General features: G+C 62.9%; 2 protein-coding genes across 2 annotated transcripts in view; both read right to left on the minus strand.

Annotated features, from left to right (window-relative positions):
* Nucleotides 1–23149, minus strand: part of MAD1L1 (MAD1 mitotic arrest deficient like 1) — a 323281-nt gene that overhangs the window by 4610 nt on the left and 295522 nt on the right. The window lies entirely within an intron of this gene.
* Nucleotides 240–18196, minus strand: LOC110259832. The gene is made up of 2 exons (XM_021085976.1): nucleotides 14955–18196; nucleotides 240–14888 (listed from the first exon to the last, which is right to left on the minus strand). Exon 2 carries the CDS (start codon nucleotides 8591–8593, stop codon nucleotides 7553–7555), a length of 1041 nt encoding a protein of 346 aa, XP_020941635.1. The 5' UTR covers nucleotides 8594–14888; nucleotides 14955–18196; the 3' UTR covers nucleotides 240–7552.

The raw sequence follows: 23149 nt of genomic DNA on the forward strand, positions 1-23149 counted from the left end.
GCGAGGCGGTGGCCCTGCTGGGGCGGCTGAAGTGGGGAGGTGGTACCGAGCGCCAGCCCCCCACCAGTGGAATAACCCCTTCCCCCCACCCGTTGGCCCGGTCAGCTCCACCCCCTGCTCCGAGGCCACGGTGGCCACTGCGTCTGGAGAATCCCAGGTGGACGCCAATCCCCAGTGACGTGCCCACTCCTGAGGGAGAGCTTCCCCCCCCCCCGCCCACCCCCGTTGGCTCCCGCCCGGAAGGCTTCTCCCCGCTGACCCCCAAATGTGCCCGCCCGCCCGAGGCCTGCCCCTGCCTCAGTGGGCGCGCTCCGCACCAAGGTTCCCGGCCACCCACTGAAAGCTGAGAACCACCGCCCGTGGCCACCCTGGGACGCGTTCTGGGCACCTGGCTTTGCAGCCTGGACCGGGGAAGGTGGACCTGCCCCTCCCAGGCCAGGGAGATCCTGCCAAACGCCCCTCAATCCCTGCGACCCCCAAACCCCACCGCTCTGTGATGAAGAGACAAGAGGCCCAGCCAGAAAGTGGGCAGGTGACCTGGACGGTCCTTCTCCCGAGGAGCAGGGACAGGCGGCCAGAGCGGCGGCCGCCTTCAGGGAAACGCAAACGAAGCCCACGACGGGACCCAGCTGCGTCCGCGAGGATGGCCGGAGCCGTGGGCGACGACCAGGACGCGGGCGCGAGCGAGGACGCCGTGCAGACCGTAGGCACCTGCTCCCGGGTGAGCCTCCCTGCGGGGCACGGGGCCCAGGAGGAGAGGGCACGTCCCCGTGGAGGCGGTGCGGGAGCGCGCACAGCAGCCACGCTCGCCCTAAGTGCCACCGCGGGAAACGGCCACGGCCAGCGGGGCAGCTGGGACGGGGTGTGACTGATGCAGCCGGGAGAGAAAGGCCCTTCCGCGTGCACCCCTCCCTGTGCCAGGCCGGCCCCGAGAGGCCGCGGGCCTCCCCTTAAATGAGGGTCCAGAGCAGGCCCATCCAGGGAGGCAGCGGGCAGGCTGGCGGCTCCAGGGCCCGGCAGGGGGAGCAGGGAGGGAGAAGAGGGAGCCGCCCGCTGGGGGTGTCCGGGTGGGCTGATGGGAACGGTCTACCAGGGCGGTGACGGCCGCCCAGCTCGGAGGGCCCTGCAGCGCCCTGACGTGTCCGTGAGAGGGTGAGTGGGGTGCGATGGCGCCTCGACAGAGCCGAGTGCCGGGCTTCTCCCCAAAGCCCCGTCCCCGCGGCTCCCTGACGGGAGGCCCAGCCTGGAGCAGCCATGGGAGGGGGCTCTGAGACCCCAGGAAGCTCGGGGCGTCTCAGCAGGGGCCCCAGCTTTGCATCGCCTGCCCTCTGACCTTAGACCCAGGACCCACGACCCTTCCAAGCGGCCTTCAGGGCGGCCCCGCCGTGTCACTCGGCCCCGAGCCCTCTCGGGCGGCCAGCGCTGCTCCGTCGCCTGGTAACATATTCAGTCTCGTCAAGTTCATCACAAACCACTTTTAAACAAAATCAGAGAAACCAGTCTGACCTTTACCAAGAAAATCCTTTCATTTCTGCCTTCTGATCCTGATTCTGAGTTTTTCCCCTAAATGTCAGAGGGGCTGGTTTTCCTGCAGCCGTCAGCTCAGCACAGACGGGCGGAGGCGGGGGGGGCACAGCCCCTCCTTCCTCCTGTTCTGCCCCCCGTCTTCCTGCTCCCCCCCGGGGGGGTCTTCAGCTCCGACTTAAAATCAGGGTCCCCTGGGCGCCTCCCCAACCCTGCAGATCGCAGGGCCTGACACCCTTCACTTGCGTCAGACGTGCCCCGTGGGGCCCGCACAGGAGCTGCTGCTTGATGAGCAGGCCCAGCGCCGCGCTGACCGGGGGTCCATCCGGGCCCCTCCCCCCACACCCGATGTCACGGGTGTGCTCTGTGCCCGGCCTGGGCAGTTCCTGGGCACAGCCTGCCCCCGTAGCCGGGGCTGTGGCAGGACCGGGCAGGGAAGGAGGGCCAGGGCCGCCTCCTCACTCAGCCCAAGTCAGTGTCTGCGCCCCGAGGCCCCAGCGCCCCAGGCCTCAGCCCCCCTCCACGTGGTGCCCTGAGCCTGCACCCCGTTCCTTGGAGCTGCCGTGTCTTCAGACGTGTCAGCCAGCTCTGTGTTCAATACCTCCGCATCCCCAGGCCCCCGGAAGTCACTCTAATTAGGGCTGTTCTCCTAGAGCCAGAGTGCAATTCCTAACGAAGCCAACTGCTGACGGTGCTGCGGCAGGTCAGGGCCTGGCAGGGACAGGGCCGTGCCCGTGGGCGCCCCGCGAGGAGAGACGCTCAGCCACGACGCAGCGTGGCCTCGCCCGGGGCCACCTCCGCCCGCTGGGCAGCAGGGCCGGGCAGCCCGGGGGCAACCAGCCGGCATGGGCTGAGGTCTGGACGTGGAGCGGTGGCGGAGAAGGGCCCCGTGACGGTGCCGGGGCACGGTGGGCGGGGAAGCCCGGACGTGAGGGCCCCATCCCTCTCTGCCGCTGCGGGTCACTGTCACACGGACGCAGAGGCCACCCTGCATGGGGCTCCCGCCGCGCCTGCCCCGAGGGGCCTGTGAAGGCGGCCTCGACGCCCTAACGGCAGGCTGGCCCCGAGCTGCGCTTCTTAAAGCTCCTTTATGGCGATTCCCCAGGAGGGAAGAGCCCCCACGGAGTGAGGGTTCCTGGCAAGCGCGGAGTCGCCCTCGCTGATGGTCCCCGCGACGTTTCACAAATGATGAGACCGACGGAGGCGGAATCTGGAGGGCGGAGCCCCCCGAGGCCTGGAGCCCCATCTGGATGGAACAAACCGCGTTCACACAATACGACAGAGGGACCCGGGACCTAAACGCTCCCCTCTGGACACGGTGGGGCGCGTCGGGAGGACCGGGAGCCGGACCCTAAAAGACGCGCGGAGGCGAAATGCACACGTCTAAGTCCTAGACGGCCCTCGGCCGAGGAGCTACCCTGAAGGAACACAGCACGGGGACCCAGTGACCAGGCGACAGTCTGTGGGCGCACCCAGGGCGAGCCGAGGGGACAGCGACGGGCTGGACGCTCCCAGCAGGCTGCGGGGAGCGCCCCAGTCAGCTGTCTGAGCCCCACCTCGAGCCGCTCGAGACAGGAGAGAGGACACGAGAGCACGAGAAAGGAAGGAGCAGAGCAGGGCCAGAGGCGGACTCACGCTGAAGGCTCATCCTCTGAAAACGACCACAGGGCCCATACGCCTCCCACACGGACCGAAAGGAGGGCCTGGCGGTTCCCAACAGCAAAAATGAAACGGACGCTCACAGCGGCCCCGGAGCTGTCAGACGAAGGGAACACGGCCAGCCCTTGGCACCCACGGAGCTGACGCCTGACAAGGGGGCAATTCCCGGACAGCACATGGTCCCAAAGCGGAGCCGAGACGGCCACACATCCCGGCTCCAGCCCAGATCCCTCCCTGGAGAATTTTACCAAACATTTAAACGAGAATTAAAGCCAATTTTACACAATCCTGCCCAGAGTACGGGAGGGATACCCCCTGGCCAGGATCAACCTGAGTCCAAAACTGACAAAGACAGCGGCTCAGCACAAAGCAAACAGACGTGTCCAGACCAACTTCGCCCGTGAACTCCGAGGACCAGCCAGGACCCGGTCCAGTCTGGCTCCAGACTGCCGTGACCGAGCCGGCGCACCCAGAGGCTAAAGACGGGCATCCGATGGAATTCAACACCCGCCCATGAGCAAACTCAGCAAGCTAGGAAACAGGAGGGTGGGCTGGTACGGGGCACGGGGGCACCCCCGGAGGGTGGGCTTGTACGGGGCCCGGGGGCACCCCAGGAGGGTGGGCTGGTACGGGGTACGGGGCACCCCAGCGCACAGGACAGAGACCCTCGGAGGAAAACCATCGACAGCCCGCTCGGCTCTAACAAGCAGGACGGCGGGTCGTCCTGGGCGCCTCTGCAGCCTTTGCCGCCGACGTGCCGGAGCAGATCAACAGCCCTCGTTAGAAAAACGGAACTTGACCTGAACCTCACACTCCGTGTAACATTTAACTTACACTGCATCGTGGACTGGAAGGTAAAGAGCCGGGGGTGTGGGGTGGGGGGAACTACCCCGGCGACCACAAAGAAGAAACGCCAGGGCAAGGAATTCTTAGACTGGACACCTAGAGCTCGAAGCATCAACTACAACACGCACAGAAGCCGGGAGCCGTGGGAACGCGCAGCACGGGCCCTGCACAGACCCTGTGGGAGGGGAGAGGGCGCCCTGCCCGGAGATTCTCGGATGCCCGCCTGTGCCCTTGCCCTGGTGCCAGGGCTGTCTGCTCGGCCGCTCTACTCCCAGGACACACCTGATGACGGCAATCTGGGGCCGTGGTGGGGCAGGCCACCTGCCAACAGGTGGGTCCCCTTCCCCTGGGCTCAGATGCCCGCGCCTGCTCTCTGCTCCCGCAGGGCTGTCCTGAGAGAGGCGCCCAGCTCTGGCAGGAAGCTGCGGCTGTGCATCTGGGTGGCTGTCTTCACAGCAGCGGGAAAACGGTGTGTTCAGATTTGCGGGTGACACCGACACAGGCCCACCCGGACAGAGCTCCCGGTGGCCCTTCCTGTGAGCCAGCCGTTCTGCCTGGCCTCATCCCTGGGGCCACTGCGAGCAGGATGGGGTGGGGACAGGGGACTGGGGACTGGGAGAGGCCTTGCGGGGCTGCTCCAGCTGGGACAGGAGCGTTTGGGCCAGTCCCGGCAGAGCCAGGCCCTGAGCTGGGTCTCGGCCCAGCCGGCCACCCTGCCCGAGGAGCCGAGGGCCCCGTGGCAGTGACCCCTGCAGGCATGCACCGCGCTCTGTGCCCGGTGCCCATGGGCTGCGGCTCGGGCCTCTGGGCTAACTGGAGCCCTCCTCACACTTGGACGAGGCCGGCCCAGCTGTTCCCGCTGACCCTCTGTCTGGGCACCCCCCGCCCCGGGTGCTGGCCCACCGGGACTCTGAGCTCGGCTCAGGGACACGCGACCGGCGGCAGCCCAGCTGTGGGCTCATCTGCTACCACACTGGGCCCCCCAGAGGCCCCCTCCTCTGGATCCAGCAGACACTGCTCTGAGCCCAGGGACGGTGAGGCTCCCACCTGGACGAGGCTGAGAGGAAATAAAAACGCTCCATCTTCCGGGAGAACCAGGGTTTCTCGAGCGGAGAATCTAACATTTCCAAGGCCTTCCGTGAGCTCCCAGGCCGGACTGTGGAGGGCGGCTGAGCCCGCTGGCCAGCACCCACCCTGACGTTCTGTACTGGATGGAGCCCCGGAGCCCGCCCCGGGGCTGCAGCCGTACCCCGGCCCTCAGCCCTTGACGGACAGCGAGGCAGAGGCCAACGGAAGGCCCGGCGGAACAGGAACGCCGCACAGTTAGCTCAGAGTGGAGGCGCGACGTGCTCCTGTACGGTTTTCGGCTGTCCCCAGGGTGCTTTTTCCTTTTAAACGATGGCTGCACATTATATTTGTGATCAGAAAAAGAAATCTAAATTATATCCGTGACAGCTAAGCAGCCTGGAGAAGAGGCACCCCCCCACCCTGCCCCCCACCGCTACAGATGCGTGCTGACACCCGGCTCGGCCAGCCGGCGGGGCCTGGGTGCTCTGCGAGGCTTGGCTGTGGTGGGGACGTGTTGTGTCTGCACTGGGACTCCAGGGACAACCGGTCATGGTGCCCTGTCACCACCTGTTGGCCTCCAAGGCTGTGTGAGCTTGGCTGGGGGGCACCTCCATGGGCGGCCCTACCTGCCTGCCCCCAGGTGTCTGCGCTGCAGGTGACATCCAGTGTGGCAGCTGGCAGCCTGCAGACGCTGGCAGACGGCTCGGCATGGCCCGCCCCGCTGGGCTCCGTGGGGGAGATGTACCCCTCCCCCCGAGAACCTGGTCCGTGGACCCTCTCGCCCCACGAGGATGGGCTTTCCCAGCCCACCCCTCTGCTCTCTCCCAGCCTCAGCGCCTCGAGGACACTGTCCCCCCATGCGGGCCACCACAGCCCTCTGCGGGCCTGCCAGCTCGGCCCGGCCACCTGAAGCCTGGCGTCCCCCCCTGCAGCGGGGCGTGGCTGCCCGGACCACAGGTGCCACTCAGGGCGGGTGGGTGGCTGGGGGGGTGGGGTGGCCCCTCGTTCTGGGTCCCTGTGCTGAACAAGAGAGGGACACACGGCAAGTGGGTCAGAACGACTCGGCCAGAATGCTGAGAACGCTGTCCCGGCACCAAGTTCCAGGGAACGGAAGTTGGCAGAAAAGCATGTCCAGCACGGGGGGAAAATAGCTCACCCAATTATTCCTGCTTAATTGTACTGAAAAAACATCTAAATACTGCATGTTCTAATTATACCAGCGTTATTGGAATTCACCGTCCCCAGCTAGGGGTGACCTTTCCCAAGAGTGAATGGGGGGATAGCAAGGCCAGGCACCCCAACAGTTACAGATCGATCTCAAACCTGCAATTATTATTATTATTCTATTTATACAGCCTCCAGCCTCCTGGATGCTCCATTTTAGAGCCAGACGCAGCTGTTCCTGCAGCTCACGAGGGACAGGAGGCCGCACGTGGGGCGGCGAGGCCCGGGAGCGGTCATTTCAGGAGCCTGGCCCTGCACACGCGGTGCCCAGGCCAGCAGCTTGCTCGCCCAGGCCCAGGCCTCCTGCTGGGTGGGGAGTGGAGGCCGCCAGGTCGGGGCGGACGGGAGAGGACGGGCAGGCTGGGCACAGAGCAGACCGCCTCCCTCCTGCTCTCCAGGGCCAGCCGCCTCCCGCCTCCGAGGGATTCTGAGAAGCCCACAGAGGCCACAGAATCGCCTCGAGAGCCACGTGGTTGGACCAACGGCAGAGACAGAGCCTCAGAAGCTGGGTTCAACGCTGGCTGCTCCGCTCGGGCACCTCACCCACCTCTCTGAGCTGGACTCTCCTCCACTGATGTGGGGACACGTGTCTGTGTTCCCACCTGGGAGGTGGTTGGTGGGCTCAGATGATGGGCAGCTCGGGGAAAAATAGGGAGATTCACCCACCTGCCTGAAATAACCAGAAAAATGAGACACAAAGACAAGACGGTGCTTTCAGGTCCTGGGATGTGAGGGCACGAGGGGCAGGGGTCCTGGGAGATGGGAGGCAAGCCCTGTGACAACCCAGTTTACTCCTCAGGGGACATTCAGGGCACCACGAGGGAGGGGCCAGGTAGGCTGGACTCCCTGAGCTGAGTCTGGGGAGACCGGTGGCCAGAGGGTGCAGGGCCGAGGGCCCGAGAGGAGAGCCATGCCTGGAGGACGGACGGCGCAGGGGTCCCTGAGCACTCGGAGCACACGTGGAGGAAACCACCTGAGACCAGGAGATAAACCGAAGAGGATTAGAGCAAGCCCCCAACAGCGGGAGAAGCTGGCCCAGACTACACAGTCCTGTCCCTGCCAGCCACACCAGAAAAGGCCATCGTCAGAGGGCGGGGAACCACAAAGCGCCTCCCCCCGGCAAGAGCACGGTCACCTCGCCTACAGGTCGCTCTGGTCCTGCTCCCAGATCCTGAACCAGGACCTCAGAACCATGGTATTTCCGGGAAACTAACGGCACCCTGAACAACGCTCAGGAGCAGGAGAAGCCCCCCAGGCCAGCAGGACAAAATTCACCACGCTCGCACCCATCAAAGACGACAGACACGCAAAAATCGGGAGAACACGATCTCGGGGAAGAGAGAAAGCAGTCAAGTGAGATCGATTCAGAACTGAGACTGGTGCTGGAATCCGCAGGTGACCCTAAATCAGTGTTTATGACTTTATTCCAGGTGCGCAGAAAGCGGAAGAGAGAAGAGAGAGCAAGGGAGCTTCTACAGGGAAGACCCCCGATGGGAAGTGTCCTGTGGGTTAAGGGCAGACCCGCCGTCGTGGACAGAAGTTCAGTGAACCTGAAAACACAGCAGCGGAAGCCAATCGGAATGAGAGGGACGGGGGGAGAGAGAGGGAAAAGGGGGGAGGCGGGGAGGGAGGCTGAGGGGAGGAGGAGGAAAGGGAGGGGCTCTGGGAACGGGCTGTGGGGCCACCAAGGGACGCACCACACACCCCACAGAGACCCTGAAGCAGAGGCTGAGACGCACGGGCAGGCGGCTTCTGAAACGGCTCCCAGCAAACCCTGCCTCCTGGAATTGGCATCGGTGCAACCCGCTACCCTAGGGTGTGACTCTGAGATGGGATGCCACTTCTGAGGTGACATCAGGGTGGACCGGCGACCCGGCGGGGCTCTCCCTGTCTGCGTCTTGCCCCTGACGAAGCGAGATGCCACGATGTACGTGAGGACCCAAGGGCCTGAGGCCACAGGTGAGTGAACGAGAAGCCCTTCGCCCCTGCCCCGGTCGGGGTGCGGGGGGACTGCGGCTCTGGCCGCCAGTCTGACCACAGCCTGTGAGAGACCCTGAGGCGGGGGTGGGCCGAGCCACCAAGGTTGGGGGCACTCTGTTACGCAGTGACGGGTTATCAACCCAGGAGGACAGAAGACAACACTTGGAAAAAAGTAACAGCCCAGAGCATTTGCAATGTGATGACACGCGTGAACTGGCGGATCCAAACAGGTCAGTGAACCCTCCCGGCTCAAAAAATAAAGGAAGAAAATGACACCAAAGTACACTGTCATCAAATCACTCGAAACCAGCTACCAACATTTTTCCAGCAGCCAGAGGAAACCAGCCCCGTGATCAGAGGCGCACAGGGGGCTGACAGCAGACCTCACGCTGGAAACAATGAAAGCCAGTGGGCAGTGGGACAGCGGGGGGGCGGGGGGGGGGACATAGTCGGAGCCTCTTCAGGTCAGTGTGGGGTGGCGTTAGGGCAGCTGAAGTCACCTGGGAAAAGAGGCACAGTACGAGGCCTCAAGCACCCTGAGAAGCAGCAAGATGAGGTTATGATGAACAAGTCAGAAAGGAGATCCATGGATTTGTACAAATTACTCCGTTAATCCTAAAGAAGGCAGAAAGAGAGGAACAAAGCATGGGACGAACGGAAAGCAAACGATGAGACCTGGGCACAGAGCGGTGGTCGGCTTAAACGCAGGGGTCCGAAGACCCCCGTGAAAAGGCAGAGACTGTCACACGACACACACACGCAAGGCCCCGCGACACGCAGCTCATGAAACAGGAAACGTGTGGAAAAGAGGCACTATTCCAACAGAAGCCAAGAGCAGGAGTGGCCGCGTCAGTATCATACAAAGTACATTTCAGAGCAGAGAGCACTACCGAGGGGAAAGGTCAGTTCGAAAGGAAGACGGGCGTCAATTATCACCAGAAACAGGAGTGAAGAGAAATGCACGACGGAAGCGACACGGCCAGGACTGTCGTGGGAGATTTCAACACCCCCTCTCTACCGGCGGGGAGGGAGGCGGCAAGTCAGCAAGGGCACAGAGGATTGGACGACATCAAAACAACAAACAAAGCTGACCTGACGTCTGAAGCACACTCCAGCAGGACACAAATCATCTGCAAGTAATTTACCCAGAGAAAGCACATTCTGAACCTTGAAACAAATTTCGATACATTTAAAAGGATTCGCGGCATACAAAGTTGGGTTCTCTGACCACAATGAGAGTCCATCAGAAGCGAGTAACAGAAATGCACCTGGAAACATCTCAAAATGTTTGGGACCTTACTAACATACCGCTAAATAATGTATGAGCCAAAGGGAAAAACAGCAGAAGGGAAACGAGCACTTGGAACCAAATGAAGGTAGAACAAAATATCAGCATTTTTAGCGCCAAAGTGTCTAAATTAGAAAAGGAGAAACCTTCTACCTTAAGAAATGAAAATAAAAAAGGGCAGAAGAGACCCAGAGGCAACTGAAGGAAGGAAGTAAACATCAAAGCATCATCAGTGCAACAGCAGACCGAACGCGCTGGAGAGCACGCAGCCAAAAGCGGCTTCTTTCGGAAGATGAATAAAATTGATGGAGCGGCCAGGTCAGTCAGGAATAAAAGAAGACACAATTTACCAGCGTCACAAATGAGAGCGGGGACAGCCCTACGGATTCTACGGGCCCTCGAAGGACAAAAAGGAAACCTTACCAACAACGTTTTGCCAAAATGTGTTTGGTGGCTTAGATAAAACGGACAAATTCTTCGAAAGACCGAAAAGGAAAGACATCCTGAGTGGTCCAATGGCTGGCAAGGAAAACGCGTTAGTAGGGAAACACCTCACAAAGAAATCAGCAAGGCTGGCCGGCGTTCGAGGGATGCCGTGCAGCACTCCCAGAGGACAGAACGCCCGGCCTCCGTGCCTGGTGCGGGGACCCAGGAGGACTGCTTTCCACCTCGTGCTGGGAGATGCGTGTCACCGTGCCACCACGATCAGACGACAACCCTGTGAGGGCAAAATCGCGGTCCAGCAATCCTCAGGGCGGAGACGCAGAAACGCGAAACCAAACAGCGGGCCATGCACGTCCAGCAACATGCCCAAGAGACAAGCCAAGCGAGTGGACCCAGGAAGGCGCGGCCGGCCGGCCGTCGGAGTCCATCAGAGTAATTCCACGTGTTAACAAAGGAAAGACAAACAGCCGCACTATCCCAGCAGACAGCGAACCCAGCACGCATTCCTCCAAAAAACCCTCGGCCGACGACGCTTAGACCACAAGGTCCTCAGCCTGATAAAGGGCCTCTCCGACGAACCCTCAGCTGACACCACGCTCGGCGCACGATCAGAAGTGTCCCTTCAGCCTGGACTGCGGGCAGGAATGCTCCCTCCACACGTGGACTCACTGGAGTTCTGGAGGAGCTGGCCAGGGAAACAAGGCGAGAAAAAGCAGGAAACCCTCCAGACCGCCCCTGCGGAAGCGCCGGCGGCCCTTATCCACGGACGGCACCGCTGCCTGTAGAAAAGCCAACACGACACGTCCAAGAGCCGTTAGAACAGGTGCGTGAGACAGTGAGGTGCCAGACGAAAGGCCATACACACGACGGAACTGTTTTCAGACGCTCCCAACAAAGTGGAAGCAAAGGCACAAACTTACCACAGGCAAAACACGAAACACTTCGGGATAAAAAAGGCTGACAAAAGGCTGGGGCGGCCGCTCGGACGCCGCGCCCCAGCCCCGGCCGCCCCCACCGTCCCGCTGCCCGACGCGCCCGCCCCTCTCCCGGCCACGACCCCGTGGGCCCGTGAGCGCAGCTGCCCCGCACACTGCTCCTCCGTCGGTCACGGCGGGCTGGACAGGTGTCTGCAGCACGGGCCTCCAGCACGATGACCCAGCGGCCACGGGCCCAGGGACAGAGTGACCTGGGCTCCAGGAGGGGCTCTGTCCCCACGCACACCAGCACCACCTCCCCGCTGCCACCGGACACCGACTCCGGGTCCCGCGCCAGATCCGCGGCACGCCGACGGCAGGACCAGGCCCGGGGGCTGAGAGTCCGGGCGCCGAGGCCAGGTGACGGAGGGCGCGGGTGTTGAGGGGCGTCTCAGGCGGCCGGGCAGGTCTGGCTCTGCCCGGTGCCCAATGCTGCTGGGGGGCCGCGGTGCTGGGTGCATTTTGCTGGCTCTGGGGTAAGAGCATTCCTGGGACCGGGCTTCCAGAACGCTCCAGTGCCGGGCGGAGCAGCCGCCTTGGGCTGACGCTGCCACCGTGAGGCGGAGAGTTAGTTATTCGCAGGCCAGACGCAGCGGGAGTGTTTGTACCGAGTTCAGAGGTGGCAGACGCCCGGCCTGAGGTGACTCCATCCCTCAGGACAAGCATCGGCCAAGTGTTCTGAGGTGGCTGGATTTCTGTCCTGCCCTCAGCCGGCCGACTGGCCTGGGTGGGGTGGGGGACCACAGGTGCGCCCGGCGGAGGTCACGGGAGCCAGGCCCTCGCACGTGTGCCACCGGCCTCGTGCCCACCGCCCCCGACCCCAGGCATCGCATCATCTCCACACCGCCTTGTTTTTTATCATCCCTGGCAGGGCTGAAGACCTGATCACAAAAGGAAATTTTTCCTTTTCCTTTTTAATTAGTTCTTGGTAACATCACCAAGCTGCGAGTTTATGGCTTTGTAGATCTTGTGTTTTTGACACTAATTACTCACAAAGGCTTTTTAAGCTCCATTTCAACTCTGCAACTGCCACGCCGGTAATTAAACGAGAGGGAACAGCAACAGATTTCACCCCCGGCTCTGCCCACCCGAGCTCTGTGCTTCCTGCGGCCGCGGCCCCGCCCTGCGGAGACCCCGCCGTGCCGAGGCTGCAGCCCCTGGGCACCCTGCTCGGGCCGGCTCCGCTCTGCCCTCAGCTGGACCACAGGCTCCGCACCGGTGGGGTCCAGCCCCCAGGCCAGGCCTGCCCAGCCCCCGGGAGCGCCCCTTCCCGCCCGGCCCTGCCGTGGTCCTCGGTCAGACGCCCACACGCACCCCGCCCCCAGGGTCCCCGCAGACAGGAGCAGAGTCCTGGCCCGGAGCGCAGGGCAGGGTGTGTGGGGACCAGAGATCCTCTGAGGGGCGATGAGCGACTCCACGGGGCACCCTTCTCCCTCCTGCTTTCAAGGCCCAGGCAGTGCCCGCCCTGCACGGCGCGGCCGGACGTGGGAAGGGGCCGGGGAGGCCAGGCGGGCCGAGGCCCCCGGCGCCCCGCTAGGGGCTGCGGCTTGGTGAGTGGGCAGACTTTATTAGCCTGCCCGCGTCTGGCTGTGCTGGGGGGTCCCTTAAACACAGTTGGTTAGTCACAGTTTAAAGTTCTTTATTGCAATTCTATTTTAAGATGCAATTAAAACAGCTCATTGCTGAAGTGCACGGTTCCTCCTGGCTTTTTTTGCTAATATGGTGAGTGTGGAGACCAGGCCTGCAGACTCATTTCTGAAGCAGCAGGTCTGGTCAGGATTGCTCTTCCCGGAGAGAGGGCTGCAGAGTCCCGGTCTGAGGAACAGCCGCCCCCTTGGTGAGCCGTGCGGGTGCTGAGCCCCAGCCAGGGCCTGAAACCTCCCTCTGGGCTCCGCACCTGTGCCCGTTCCCGACACCACCATCCCGTCACCTGGGCGAGAGGACCCAGGAGGTCTGGTTTTCTGCAGGGGCTGAGCAACAAAAGCAAAGGGATGGGCCTGGTGGTGGCGGCCAGAAAACGCACAGAAATCAGCACAATTTCACTAGGATCAAAAAGGCAGTGAAAAAAGCCGGCAGTTTTGAAGGCATCTGGGTTGGTGGGCTGAGCCTTGCCACGCGGGCCCTGCTCCAGTTCACGTCCTGTCGGGACGCAGGCACACTGACCTCTGCGGGGACCGGGACACAGCAGGGCCATCTGTGGTCCAGCTGGATGTCAGGGGGGCCAGGGCGAGGCCACCTGGATGCCTGACAGTCTGCAGAAGAGCTCCCAGAGGCCCCAGGACAGCCGGGCATGGCTCGGCACGCGGTGGGTACCTTTACTTCTCTTTCAGAGGGTCCTGTGTCTGACAGCCTCTTCCCTTCAGGGCTTCTGGTGGGGGAGGCTTGGGAGGCTGCAGCCCCACCTCTGTGAGCAGGGCTAAGACCACAGCCCACAGGCTGCTGTCAGGATGCAAGGCCAGTGGCTGTGAGTGGCCAGAGAGCATGGTCACTGTCACCGCAAACAGGTGCTGCCGCCGTCAAAGGTGCTGCTCAGGCGCCCCCCGCCCCCAAACCCCACCACTGCCTCGGCACAGTGCGTGGGGCTACGGCCTGGCTGCAGCTGCTGGATGCTGCAGCAGGACCCGTGAAGCCTGAATCCTAAGGCTGGAGCGGCAGTGGCTCCAACCTGGGCCCCACCACTCCTTCAGCCAACCCGATGGCCACCGCAAGTCAACAAACTGAAAACCAACCCCCACCCGACCCCCAACCAACCTGCTAAATGCTGGTACAGGGGCACCGTGCGGGTTGGGGGTGGGGGTAGGCGCCCGCAAGCCAGGAGAGGAGCAGAGGACGCAGGGCCTGTGGGTCTGAGGACTGGGTGGGGGCCGGGGTGGGCGCAGAGTGGTGCTGCCGGCCCCGCCCGGCTGTCTCCAGAGCTGCCAGGAGACCTTGCCTGGGGCCAGGATGGGCCCTTCGCCGCAGCGAAACTGCGGGGCCTGTCCTGAGGCGTCGCTGTCCAGCCTCCGGGGGAAGCCAGAGGCGCGGGGAGGAGACAGCTCTGTCCCTCCACCAAGGAACCTCCCCAAGGCCAGGTCGTCCTCTGTGCCCTCCCCAGCGGGTCCAGCTCCGCAAAGGCTCACACATCCAGGCAGGTCAGAGCATGGGTCGGGCAGGGGTGCCCCTTGCCCTGGCTGGATGGCGTCTCACTGCCGCAAAGGACAATACCAAAACCACCAAGGGAGGGCCTCCCCCCACCCCAGGGCTCCCCTCAGACAAAGAAGCAGAGGGTCTGAGCCCCCAGCCCCGCTCCAGCCTCAGGAAGGAGCTGCTGTGCAGGTTCATCGGCGGAGCCCCCGACCCAGCACCCCCCACCCCCCAGACAACGAGCGCAAAAGGGAGGAAGTGCCTCATTCTCTGCAAAAACGCTCTGACGGATGCAATTTGCGTGTGCAGAGCGTGTGAAGTGCATTTTCCGTTTCATCAGCACCTCGGCCTGTGCGAGGCTGCTCTCGGCTTTCAGACCCGTTCCATGGGGCTTGAATTCTATCACGGGATTTTCTTCATCTCGCAATAGGAGACTGCACGTGCTGCTGATAGCTCCGCATTTTCATTGACCGCATTCATTTAAAAAGGGAATTTCAAAACATATTCTGCAGTTGATTTGCAACTTGGCCCCAAGAATGGAGTGAGAATAATTTCCTCACTTCTTGCAGGTATCTCTCTGTGATTTAATTTCAGAAATGATTTCATAAAGGACCCCAAGGTGCCCGGCTGTCCTGGGAAGCGGAGACGGCTCTCCGGGGGTGGGGGGTCTGAAACATCACGCATCTCTCCCGACTCCGCCGGCCTTTCTGTCGAGTAAGCACCAACTCGCAGGACGCGGCATGTCCTCGGAGCCGGAGCTGCCGGAGCTGCTTTATTCTGGAGCCGAGCACCAGGCACCGGGGGTGAGGCGGGCAGAGCTGGACGTGGAGGGGACCGGGGGCGCAGTGGTTTGGGGGAACCTGCAGAGCTGGCCCTCGAAGAAGCACATGGGTCTCCCTGACTCAACGTTAGGAGCGGCCACCCCAGCTGGAGGTTCCAGCGCTGACGCTGAGCCCTGGGCCATGCGGAGGCCCCTTCCGAGAGCAGCCTGCAGTCTCAGAATCCGCTCCCAGGACAGACCCCCGAACCCGGGGGCGGGGGGGGAGGGTGTCATCCGACAGTGATGGAGATGGGGGCCACGTGTGACCCCACTGTAGGCCATGAATCCACGCTCCGACCTCACCCAGACCCACCCCGGGTCAGCACCACGGGGGCCAGGCTGGGGTCTCTGGGACACTCGTGTTCCGGCCCCCACCTGCCAGGCCCGTGGGCTTTGCCAGGACTAAGGTGTAACCAGACACGGATGGCCCTTTCTGCACACACTCTAACACGGGTTTCAATCCACCACAGGGACCCGTGCCGTCCTCACGCCCACGTGAGCACATGGATGTTACCACCTGGCCCCCACTCCCCCTTCCCCAGCACATGTGGGGTCAGGGCACCGACCAGCCAGGTGCAGGAGGAAGGCCGCCCGCCGTGGTGACAGAGGCCCCGGGCCATCGGCAGCCCCGCCGCTGAGAACAGGCACGGGCCTCGGACGGTGGCTCACGGGCTGAGCCCCACACACGTGCTTGGTTTGCCGCATGATGTGATTTGCCGATATGAGTCAATGTCTCAAATTTAGGAAATCTGGCCTAAATATTGGTTGTTTCAGCTCCTCAGAACCCCAGACACCCACAGGACCCGAGCCCCAGCCCCACGCTGCCAGCGGCTCCAGCAAGGCCGAGGGCCCCCCCGCCGACCCCCTGGTGCTGTGCTTTCGGCGTGGCCTCTCTTGCAGAGGACGTGTCCTCTTGAACCAGGGGTGGGAGACGGGGTGAGGGTGGGCTCCTGCATGTCGCCAGCCCCGGCGCGGGGGCACTGGGCTCAGGCCAGAGCCGTGGTGGTGACCTTGCAGCCCTCAGTACCCGGGGGGTGCCACGTCTCCGTGGTGCCCGCAAGCCCAGGCCACCCGCAGGACACTGGCCCGGTCCGAGTGGGACGGCCAACAGCCCACGTCTCCTCTGTGCTCTGCAGACAACACGTCACGAGGGGACGCGAGGAGGAAGCTTCCGCCCACCAAGGATCGACGAGCCCATCTCCTCCGTCGTCGCGGCCCGTGGGCGTGTGCAGGTTCACACGCAGATGCGCGCTCACACACGTGCTGCTCACGCGCCGACCCGGCGCAGGCAGGGCTGCTCACGCGCCGACCTCCCTCAGACGCCCTTGCCGCAGGCAGCGTGACCTGCACAGGAGAATGAGCCACGCTTACGCGATCAGGAACTCAGCTAAGGGCGTCCAGGCCCAGAGGCTCAGGGCTGTGAGCCGGGCGTGCAGCCTGCCTACCCCCCGCCCCCGTGGCTGCACCCGCGGAGCCACCAGGGCAGGGTCCCCACAGCTGAAAACTGGACAGGACTGAGAAGCAGCCCCCACACCCGGGCCTCACGGGGGATGGGCACAAAGCTGGCGAGGCTCCCGCCCTGCCTGGTGTGGTGAGGCTTTGGCCTTGGGGCCGCCTGATGCACAGGGTCACCTGTGAGCTCAAGAGGAGAGCGGCTGCCTTCAGGACGCACCACGCAAGGCTGGACAGGGGCCCCCCTCTCCGAGAAGGAACAGCCACGCTGGCTCAGGGAACACGGCTTGGCTTTCGGCCGAGCCTGTGACCTCCCCGGGAATCTGCCTTCCTGAGCAGCTGGAGGGCCTGCGCTCCAACACTCAGCTGCCTCGTCCCAGGGTCCCCCGCGTCCCGGCTCCAAAGCAGTGCTCGGATTTCCTGGCTGCAGTTCCTGCTGCCAGGCCCCGGGGGCCCCGACCTCGGGCCACACACGGTGGCGGCAGAGGCCGCCCCGTGGAGCCTGCATCCCAGGAGGTGTGGTGAGCACGGCCCAGCCCCAGGCAGCCGCCTGCTCCCGGCGGGGTCCCCTCTGCTGGGCTGAGAGGCCAGGGTGGCACTGGTGCCCCTCGTCTGAAGACGATGAGCGAGGGCGAGGGGCGGCCACCGACACGAGCGCCTGGTCTTCTGCCCGGGGACAAGTCGGTCCGCGTCAACGCCAGCGCCCTTGCTCCGGGTCGCCCATGGACAGTGACCGCCCTCCTCCCAGGGCTCCAGGAAACTGCCAGGGGGACTCGCTTCGAGGCTTCAGATGGGCAGGGCCAGGGGTCGGCACTGAGCGTGGCCTCCTCTGGGGCCCCCGCCCGCCCGCCCCCGCACAGACCAGGCAGCACAGTCGCCTCCACCGTCTGCTGAGGGGAGGCGGCTGGAGCCCCGGGCTCTCTGTGCCCCTCCCCGATGGAGATGCCCCGCACGGGGAGCTGTTACCCCATCACAGAAATGGCAAGAGCGCTGACACCCCCCATCGTAGACACGGCGAGAGCACTGATTTGAAGCCTCGAGGGGAAATGGAGGATTTCCTGGCAAATCACCAATTACCACCCAAACCACACCAGTGGGCAGAGCCAGGACCACGCGGGCAGAGGTGCACGGCAGGGGCACCAGGACGACTCCTTCCGGGCTCAGCGTTCCTCGGGCTGTGAACCCTCCACTCCCAGAAAACAGCCCAAAGGCCCCGGCTTATTCTCAAACAGCCCTGGTGCCTTGGGTGACCTGGGGACAGAGTGGAAAAGGCCGCCCGGTGCAGCCAGGCTGCGAGAGCAGGGTGCTGGGGAGAAGAGGGCCGGTGCCATTGGACCTGTGCCACACGGAGGTGACTGTGAGAAGCCATCTGCCTGCCCGTGGGCGAACAGCTTCCTCAGGTCTGAAGTGGCTGCAAACCAGCACGCGGCTCGTGCGCGATCAGCTACGGGAACTGGGCCGAAAGGGGCCGGAAGAGGGACGGGCACGAACCGAGAGATGACGGGGTGACGCGGAATGCGGAGTCAGCGCAAGGAGGGCGGCCGCCGGCACAGGCACACACGCTTCTCCGGGCGCCCGGCACGGAGAGCTGTCGCCAGCGTCCCTGTGCCCTAGAGATAAGAAACATCTGCCTCAAGGCCACGGGACTGCGAGCAGCCGCGCCTCACACTTCCAGCAGCACAACCAAAGCAGCGAGGCACCCAATCCGGAATCTGGATCCGGGAGGGCTCGGGCCCCCTGGTCCGTCCTTAAACTGTACTGTCTATATATTTTCTTCATCGCCGTTTAACTCTTCTTTCCTTCTTTTTTTTTTTTTTTTGCCTTTTCTAGGGCCGCTCCCGCGGCATATGGAGGTTCCCAGGCTCGGGGTCTAATCGGAGCTGTAGCCGCCGGCCTAAGCCAGAGCCACAGCAACGCGGGATCCGAGCCACATCTGCGACCTACACCACAGCTCACGGCAATGCTGGATCCTTAACCCACTGAGCAAGGGCAGGGATCAAACCCGCAACCTCGTGGTTCCTAGTCGGATTCGTTAACCACTGCGCCATGACGGGAACTCCCGTTTAACTTTTCTTAAGCTTTGCAAGGCCCGTCCTTCACCCCCCAGCTCGCAGAGCTGGTCTTGGCATCTGCCTGCTCCGTCACTTGTCTGAGCGGCCCCCATGGTGTCAGGGCTGCGGGTGGACACCCCACTCCTGCCGAGAAGGCGCTGGGGGCCCTCGCTGGGGGGGGACGGCATGCAGGCCCCAGCCTGGCCTGGAGAGCCCACATCTCAGAGGGGCCTGGTGGCGTCACGTGACTTGAAAGTTAATTAAACTGAGTGGTGAGAAGTACAACAGCCCCAGGTGTTTATTTCCAGAGAGCACTTGGAAGCAAAGGCGGGAATCTAATAAAAAGCTCCGTGAGGTATTGCATTAGGAAGTAATCACGCCACTAAATCACCCCGCGTCTGCGGCGGGGCTCCCCGTGACAGGCGTGGGGCCTGGGGACGCGGGGGTGGCGGGAGCAGAGGGGGGGTCTGGGCGCTGTGGATCCGGCCGCAGGAAGCGGTGTTCCCGCCGGTGGCCACCCAGTCCAGTGTGCGCGCTCACCAGCCGGCCACGCCAGGCAGGGCTGTCAGCACAGGGGGACCCGCCCTGGGGGGCAGCCTTCAGGCCGGGGGTCAGAGGGCGGAGGGTTCCAGGCCCATGGGGGTCCTGAGACAGACGGGCCCTCAGAGGTGGTCCAGTCCACACTGCCACCTCCTGCTAATGGTGGGGACCTTGCTCCGTGGGTGATGCCGCTCAGCTCACTGGGCTGAAGCCTGCACCCACCCCCGTGCAGCAACAGTGGGCAGACCGGGCCCAGGCACCGTGGGGACCACACTGCTGGACAGACATCCACTGCTGCTTCCCCAGCGGGCCTGGGGATCCCAGGGCGGGTGGGGGGCGGGAGCTCAGGGCCCCGGGGCCTCGGTCCTTGGGTGGTGGGGCTGAGAGGCGGGGCAGGTGGGGTGTGGCTGCCTGGCTGCCCGGAGTCCATCAGGGTAACAAACGGCTTCCCACACCTCTCCTCACCCGACTCCCGTGGGGTGAGCTGCGGCGCCGGCCACGATTAATGGCACTCGAGGTGAAGTGTAATTACCAGCTCGATCCCCGAGCACCAGGCACATTCATCTGCTCCGTCCAGGGCGGCTGAGGCCTCTCACTCCCCAGCACCTCCGCCCCCTCCGCCCCAACGCCTCTGAGCTCCGGCTGCGGACCTGCACCTGCGTGTCAGGCTCTGAACCCGGGGGCATGAGGGGGCTGGGCCTGCCCAGGGTCAGAGCCCCGCCACCCACCTCCCTGCCCGCAGGCCCCGCCCTCCGCCACGCCCACAGCTGGCACAGGCCCCCTCTCCCGCAGCGGCCTTTTGGGGGAACTCCCGCCCCAGGCCCCCAACTCTTCTCAGCAGACAGGATGGGACAGACACAGGCAGGCTTAGCGCTGCCCGAAGGTGCGGCCCCCAGCCGGGCCCCCAAACCTGCCAGATTTGCATGTGCACCGCGATGCTGCGGCTCCCCAGGGGCAGGCGGCTCTGGGCCTGGGGGGGCCCTGCCTGCAGCCCACCCCTGCCCATTGCTCCCTCCCTGGGAGGGCCCGGCGTCCTTCCAGGAGACAGGAGCACCACTGGGGCAGAACTCACCCGAGGGAACCCCCATGAGCAGTGCCAAGCTCCAAGAAGGCCCACCACACCTGCCACGGCCCAGGGGGAGGGCTGGACGGGGCTGTGTGTGTGTGTGTGTGTGTGTGTGTGTGTGTGTGTGTGTGACCCGCCCTCCCCCGGGGCCTGCAGGACACCTTCAGGGCTTGGCTGAGGGCTGCGGGCCACCTCCTCTCCCCTAGGGCAGGAGGATGCTGCGCTTCCTGCCACATCGGGCCTGGTCCCCGAGATCCAGGATGATCCATCTTGGGAGGGACGGATGCACCCCAGCCACCAGTCCTCCCCCAGGCCAGCCAGCGGGGCTGCTGCTCAGCGGGCCTGGCCCCTGCCTCCGGCCTCTCCTCACAGCACCCACGCGTCTCCGACGAGCACCCAGTGCCTGCGGGAGTCCCCACTGCAGAGAGCTCCCGGCGCCCTTCTGGGCAAGGTGGCTGGGGCGGCCAGACCCCAGGACGCCCCGAGGAGCCCCTTGTCTGTGACGAGGTCCAGGCAGCTACGGCCTCTCCAGCGGCAGCATGTGCCTGCGTGTCTCAGCCTGCACTCCTGGGCCAGCCAGGTGGCCGAGAGGAAGCTCAGCGTGTGAGCTCCCTGGCCTCCTGACTGCCACCCTTAGGAGGGCAGCCCAGGACAGGCGGACAGGCCACGAGCACCAGCGGATGCGTGGCGAGGTGGCCGAACCACTCCTTTTAAAAACTTATGTTATTTTTTATTGAAGTACAGTTGAGTTACAGCGTTGTATTAGCTTGTGCTGCACAACGAAGTGATTCAGTTGCACACACATATATATTCGTTTTATCTTCTCTTCCATTACGGTTCATCACAGGAGACCGCACAGGGTTCCCTGGGCTCCAGAGCGGGCCTCGCTGTTTATCCACGCCGTATGTAAGTTTGCCTCTGCTGATCCCCACCTCCCAACGGCAACCGCAAGTCTGTTCTCTACGCGCCTGCTTCTGTTTCACAGATACGTTCTTTTCTGCATATTGTTTAAATTTATTTTTTATCTTCTTAGGGCTGCACCCACGGCACATGGAAGTTCCAAGCTAGGGGCTGAATCAGAGCTGTAGCCATTGGCCTACGCCGCAGCCACGTCAGATCAGATCCCAGCCAAGTCTGCGATCTGCAGCACGGCTCATGGTAACACCAGATCCTTAAGCCACCGAGCGACGCCAGGGACCAAACCTGCGTGCTCATGGATGCTAGTCAGATTCATTTTCTGCTGAGTCACGACAGGAACTCCTTTTTGTGTCATATTTTAGATTCCACACATAAGAGAGGTCACATGTTTGTCTCTGTCTGACTTCTGACTTTGCTTCGTAAGATCTCTAGCTGCACGCATGTTGCTGCAAATGGCACCTCTTCATGCTCTTTCAGGGCTGAGTCGTATTCCACTGAGTGTATGTGCCACACCTTCTGTCTCCGTTCCTCTGTCAACGGACGTGTAGGCTGCTTCCATGCCTTGGCTGGTGTGAATAGTGCTGCAATGAACACGGCGGGGGGGGGGGGGGGAACGGGGATGTGTATCTCTGAATTATATGCCCGGGCGCGGGACCACAGCATCGTAAGGTAGCACTATTCTTACTTTCTTAAAGGAACCTGCTTACTGTTCTCCACAGTGGCTCTAACAACTTACACTCCTGCAAGCAGTGCAGGGGGGTTCCCTTTTCTCCACACCCCCTCCAGCATTTGCCGTTCGTGGACTTGCTGATGACGGCCGTTCTGACTGGGGTGAGGAGGTACCCACTGCGCTGCTGATCTGCATTTCGCTAATAACTGGTGATGCTGAGCAGCTTTTCAGGAGCCTGTGGGCCATCTGTAGGGCTTCTTTGGAGAAAGGTCTGTTTCCGTCTTCTGGGCATTTTTTAATTGGGTTGTTTGGGTTTTTGGTTACTGAATTTTATGAGCTGTCTTTATTTTGAAAATTAAGCCCTTGTTGGTCACATCCTTTGGAAATATTTCCTTCTACTTTGTAAGTCATCTTTTCGTTTTATTTGTGGTTTTCTCTTCTGTGTGTCATCGGACCCCACTGCTTTATTTTTTTGCTTTTATTTCTGTTGCCTTGGGAGACTGACCTAAGAAAACCCTGGGACGACTCGGGACAGAGAATGTTTCGCCTACCTGCTCCTCTACGAGTTTCACACTGTCTCCCTCGCGTTTGAACCCTCAGGCCACCGTGAGTTTACGCGCGCGGCGTGGGGGTGCCTTCTGACGTCACTCATCCGCACGCCCTGTCCAGGTCGCCAGCACCACCTGCGGAGAAGACTCTTTCCCATTTGATAGTCTCGCCGCCTTAGCTGAAGATTAATTGACTGAAGGCATGTGGGTTTATCTCTGGGCTCTTTCTTCTGTTCCATCGATATATATAAATACGGATATTTGTCTTTTGAGGGCCGCACCTGCAGCAGATGGAGGTTCCCAGGCGAGGGGCTGAACCGGATCTGTAGCCGCCGGCCCACACCACAGGCACAGCAGCGCCAGACCCGAGCCGCGTCTGCGACCTACACCGCAGTTCCCGGCATCGCCGGATCCGTCACCCACTTACGGAGGCAGGGACCGCACCCGCGTCCTCCAGGACACGGGTCGGGTGTGCCACCGCTGAGCCGTGACGGGAACTCCGGCGCCGCCGCCGCACTGCTCTGGCGACTGCAGCTCGAAGTGCTGTCTGAAGTCTGGGAGGGTCATGCCTCCCGGCTTGTTCCTCTTCCTCAGGTTTGCCTTGGAAGTTCAGGGTCTTTCGTGGTTCCGTATAAACTTGACGTCATCTGTTCCAGTCCTGTGAAAACCGTTCTGGGCAGTTTGGCCGGGAGCACTGGAAACCTGTAGATTGCTCTGGGCGGCACTGGCCGAACTTACTCCCTGCCGCCCCCCGACCCGTGGACACAGCCTGTCCTGCACAGACGCGGGGTTCTTACCCAGGTTCCCCGGGTGGGGAAGGGGCTGTGCCACCGGCTGTCACCGAAGCCTCTGCCTCGCTGAGTGGGCAGATGCGTAGCGGGGCCTGGACCCACCACACAAGAGGTTGGCTCAGGACTCCGCCAGGAAGAGAAGGGAAGGGGAGGCCGAGCCAGC

The sequence above is a fragment of the Sus scrofa genome, chromosome 3 (genome assembly GCF_000003025.6).
Source record: "Sus scrofa isolate TJ Tabasco breed Duroc chromosome 3, Sscrofa11.1, whole genome shotgun sequence".
NCBI lineage: Eukaryota > Metazoa > Chordata > Mammalia > Artiodactyla > Suidae > Sus > Sus scrofa.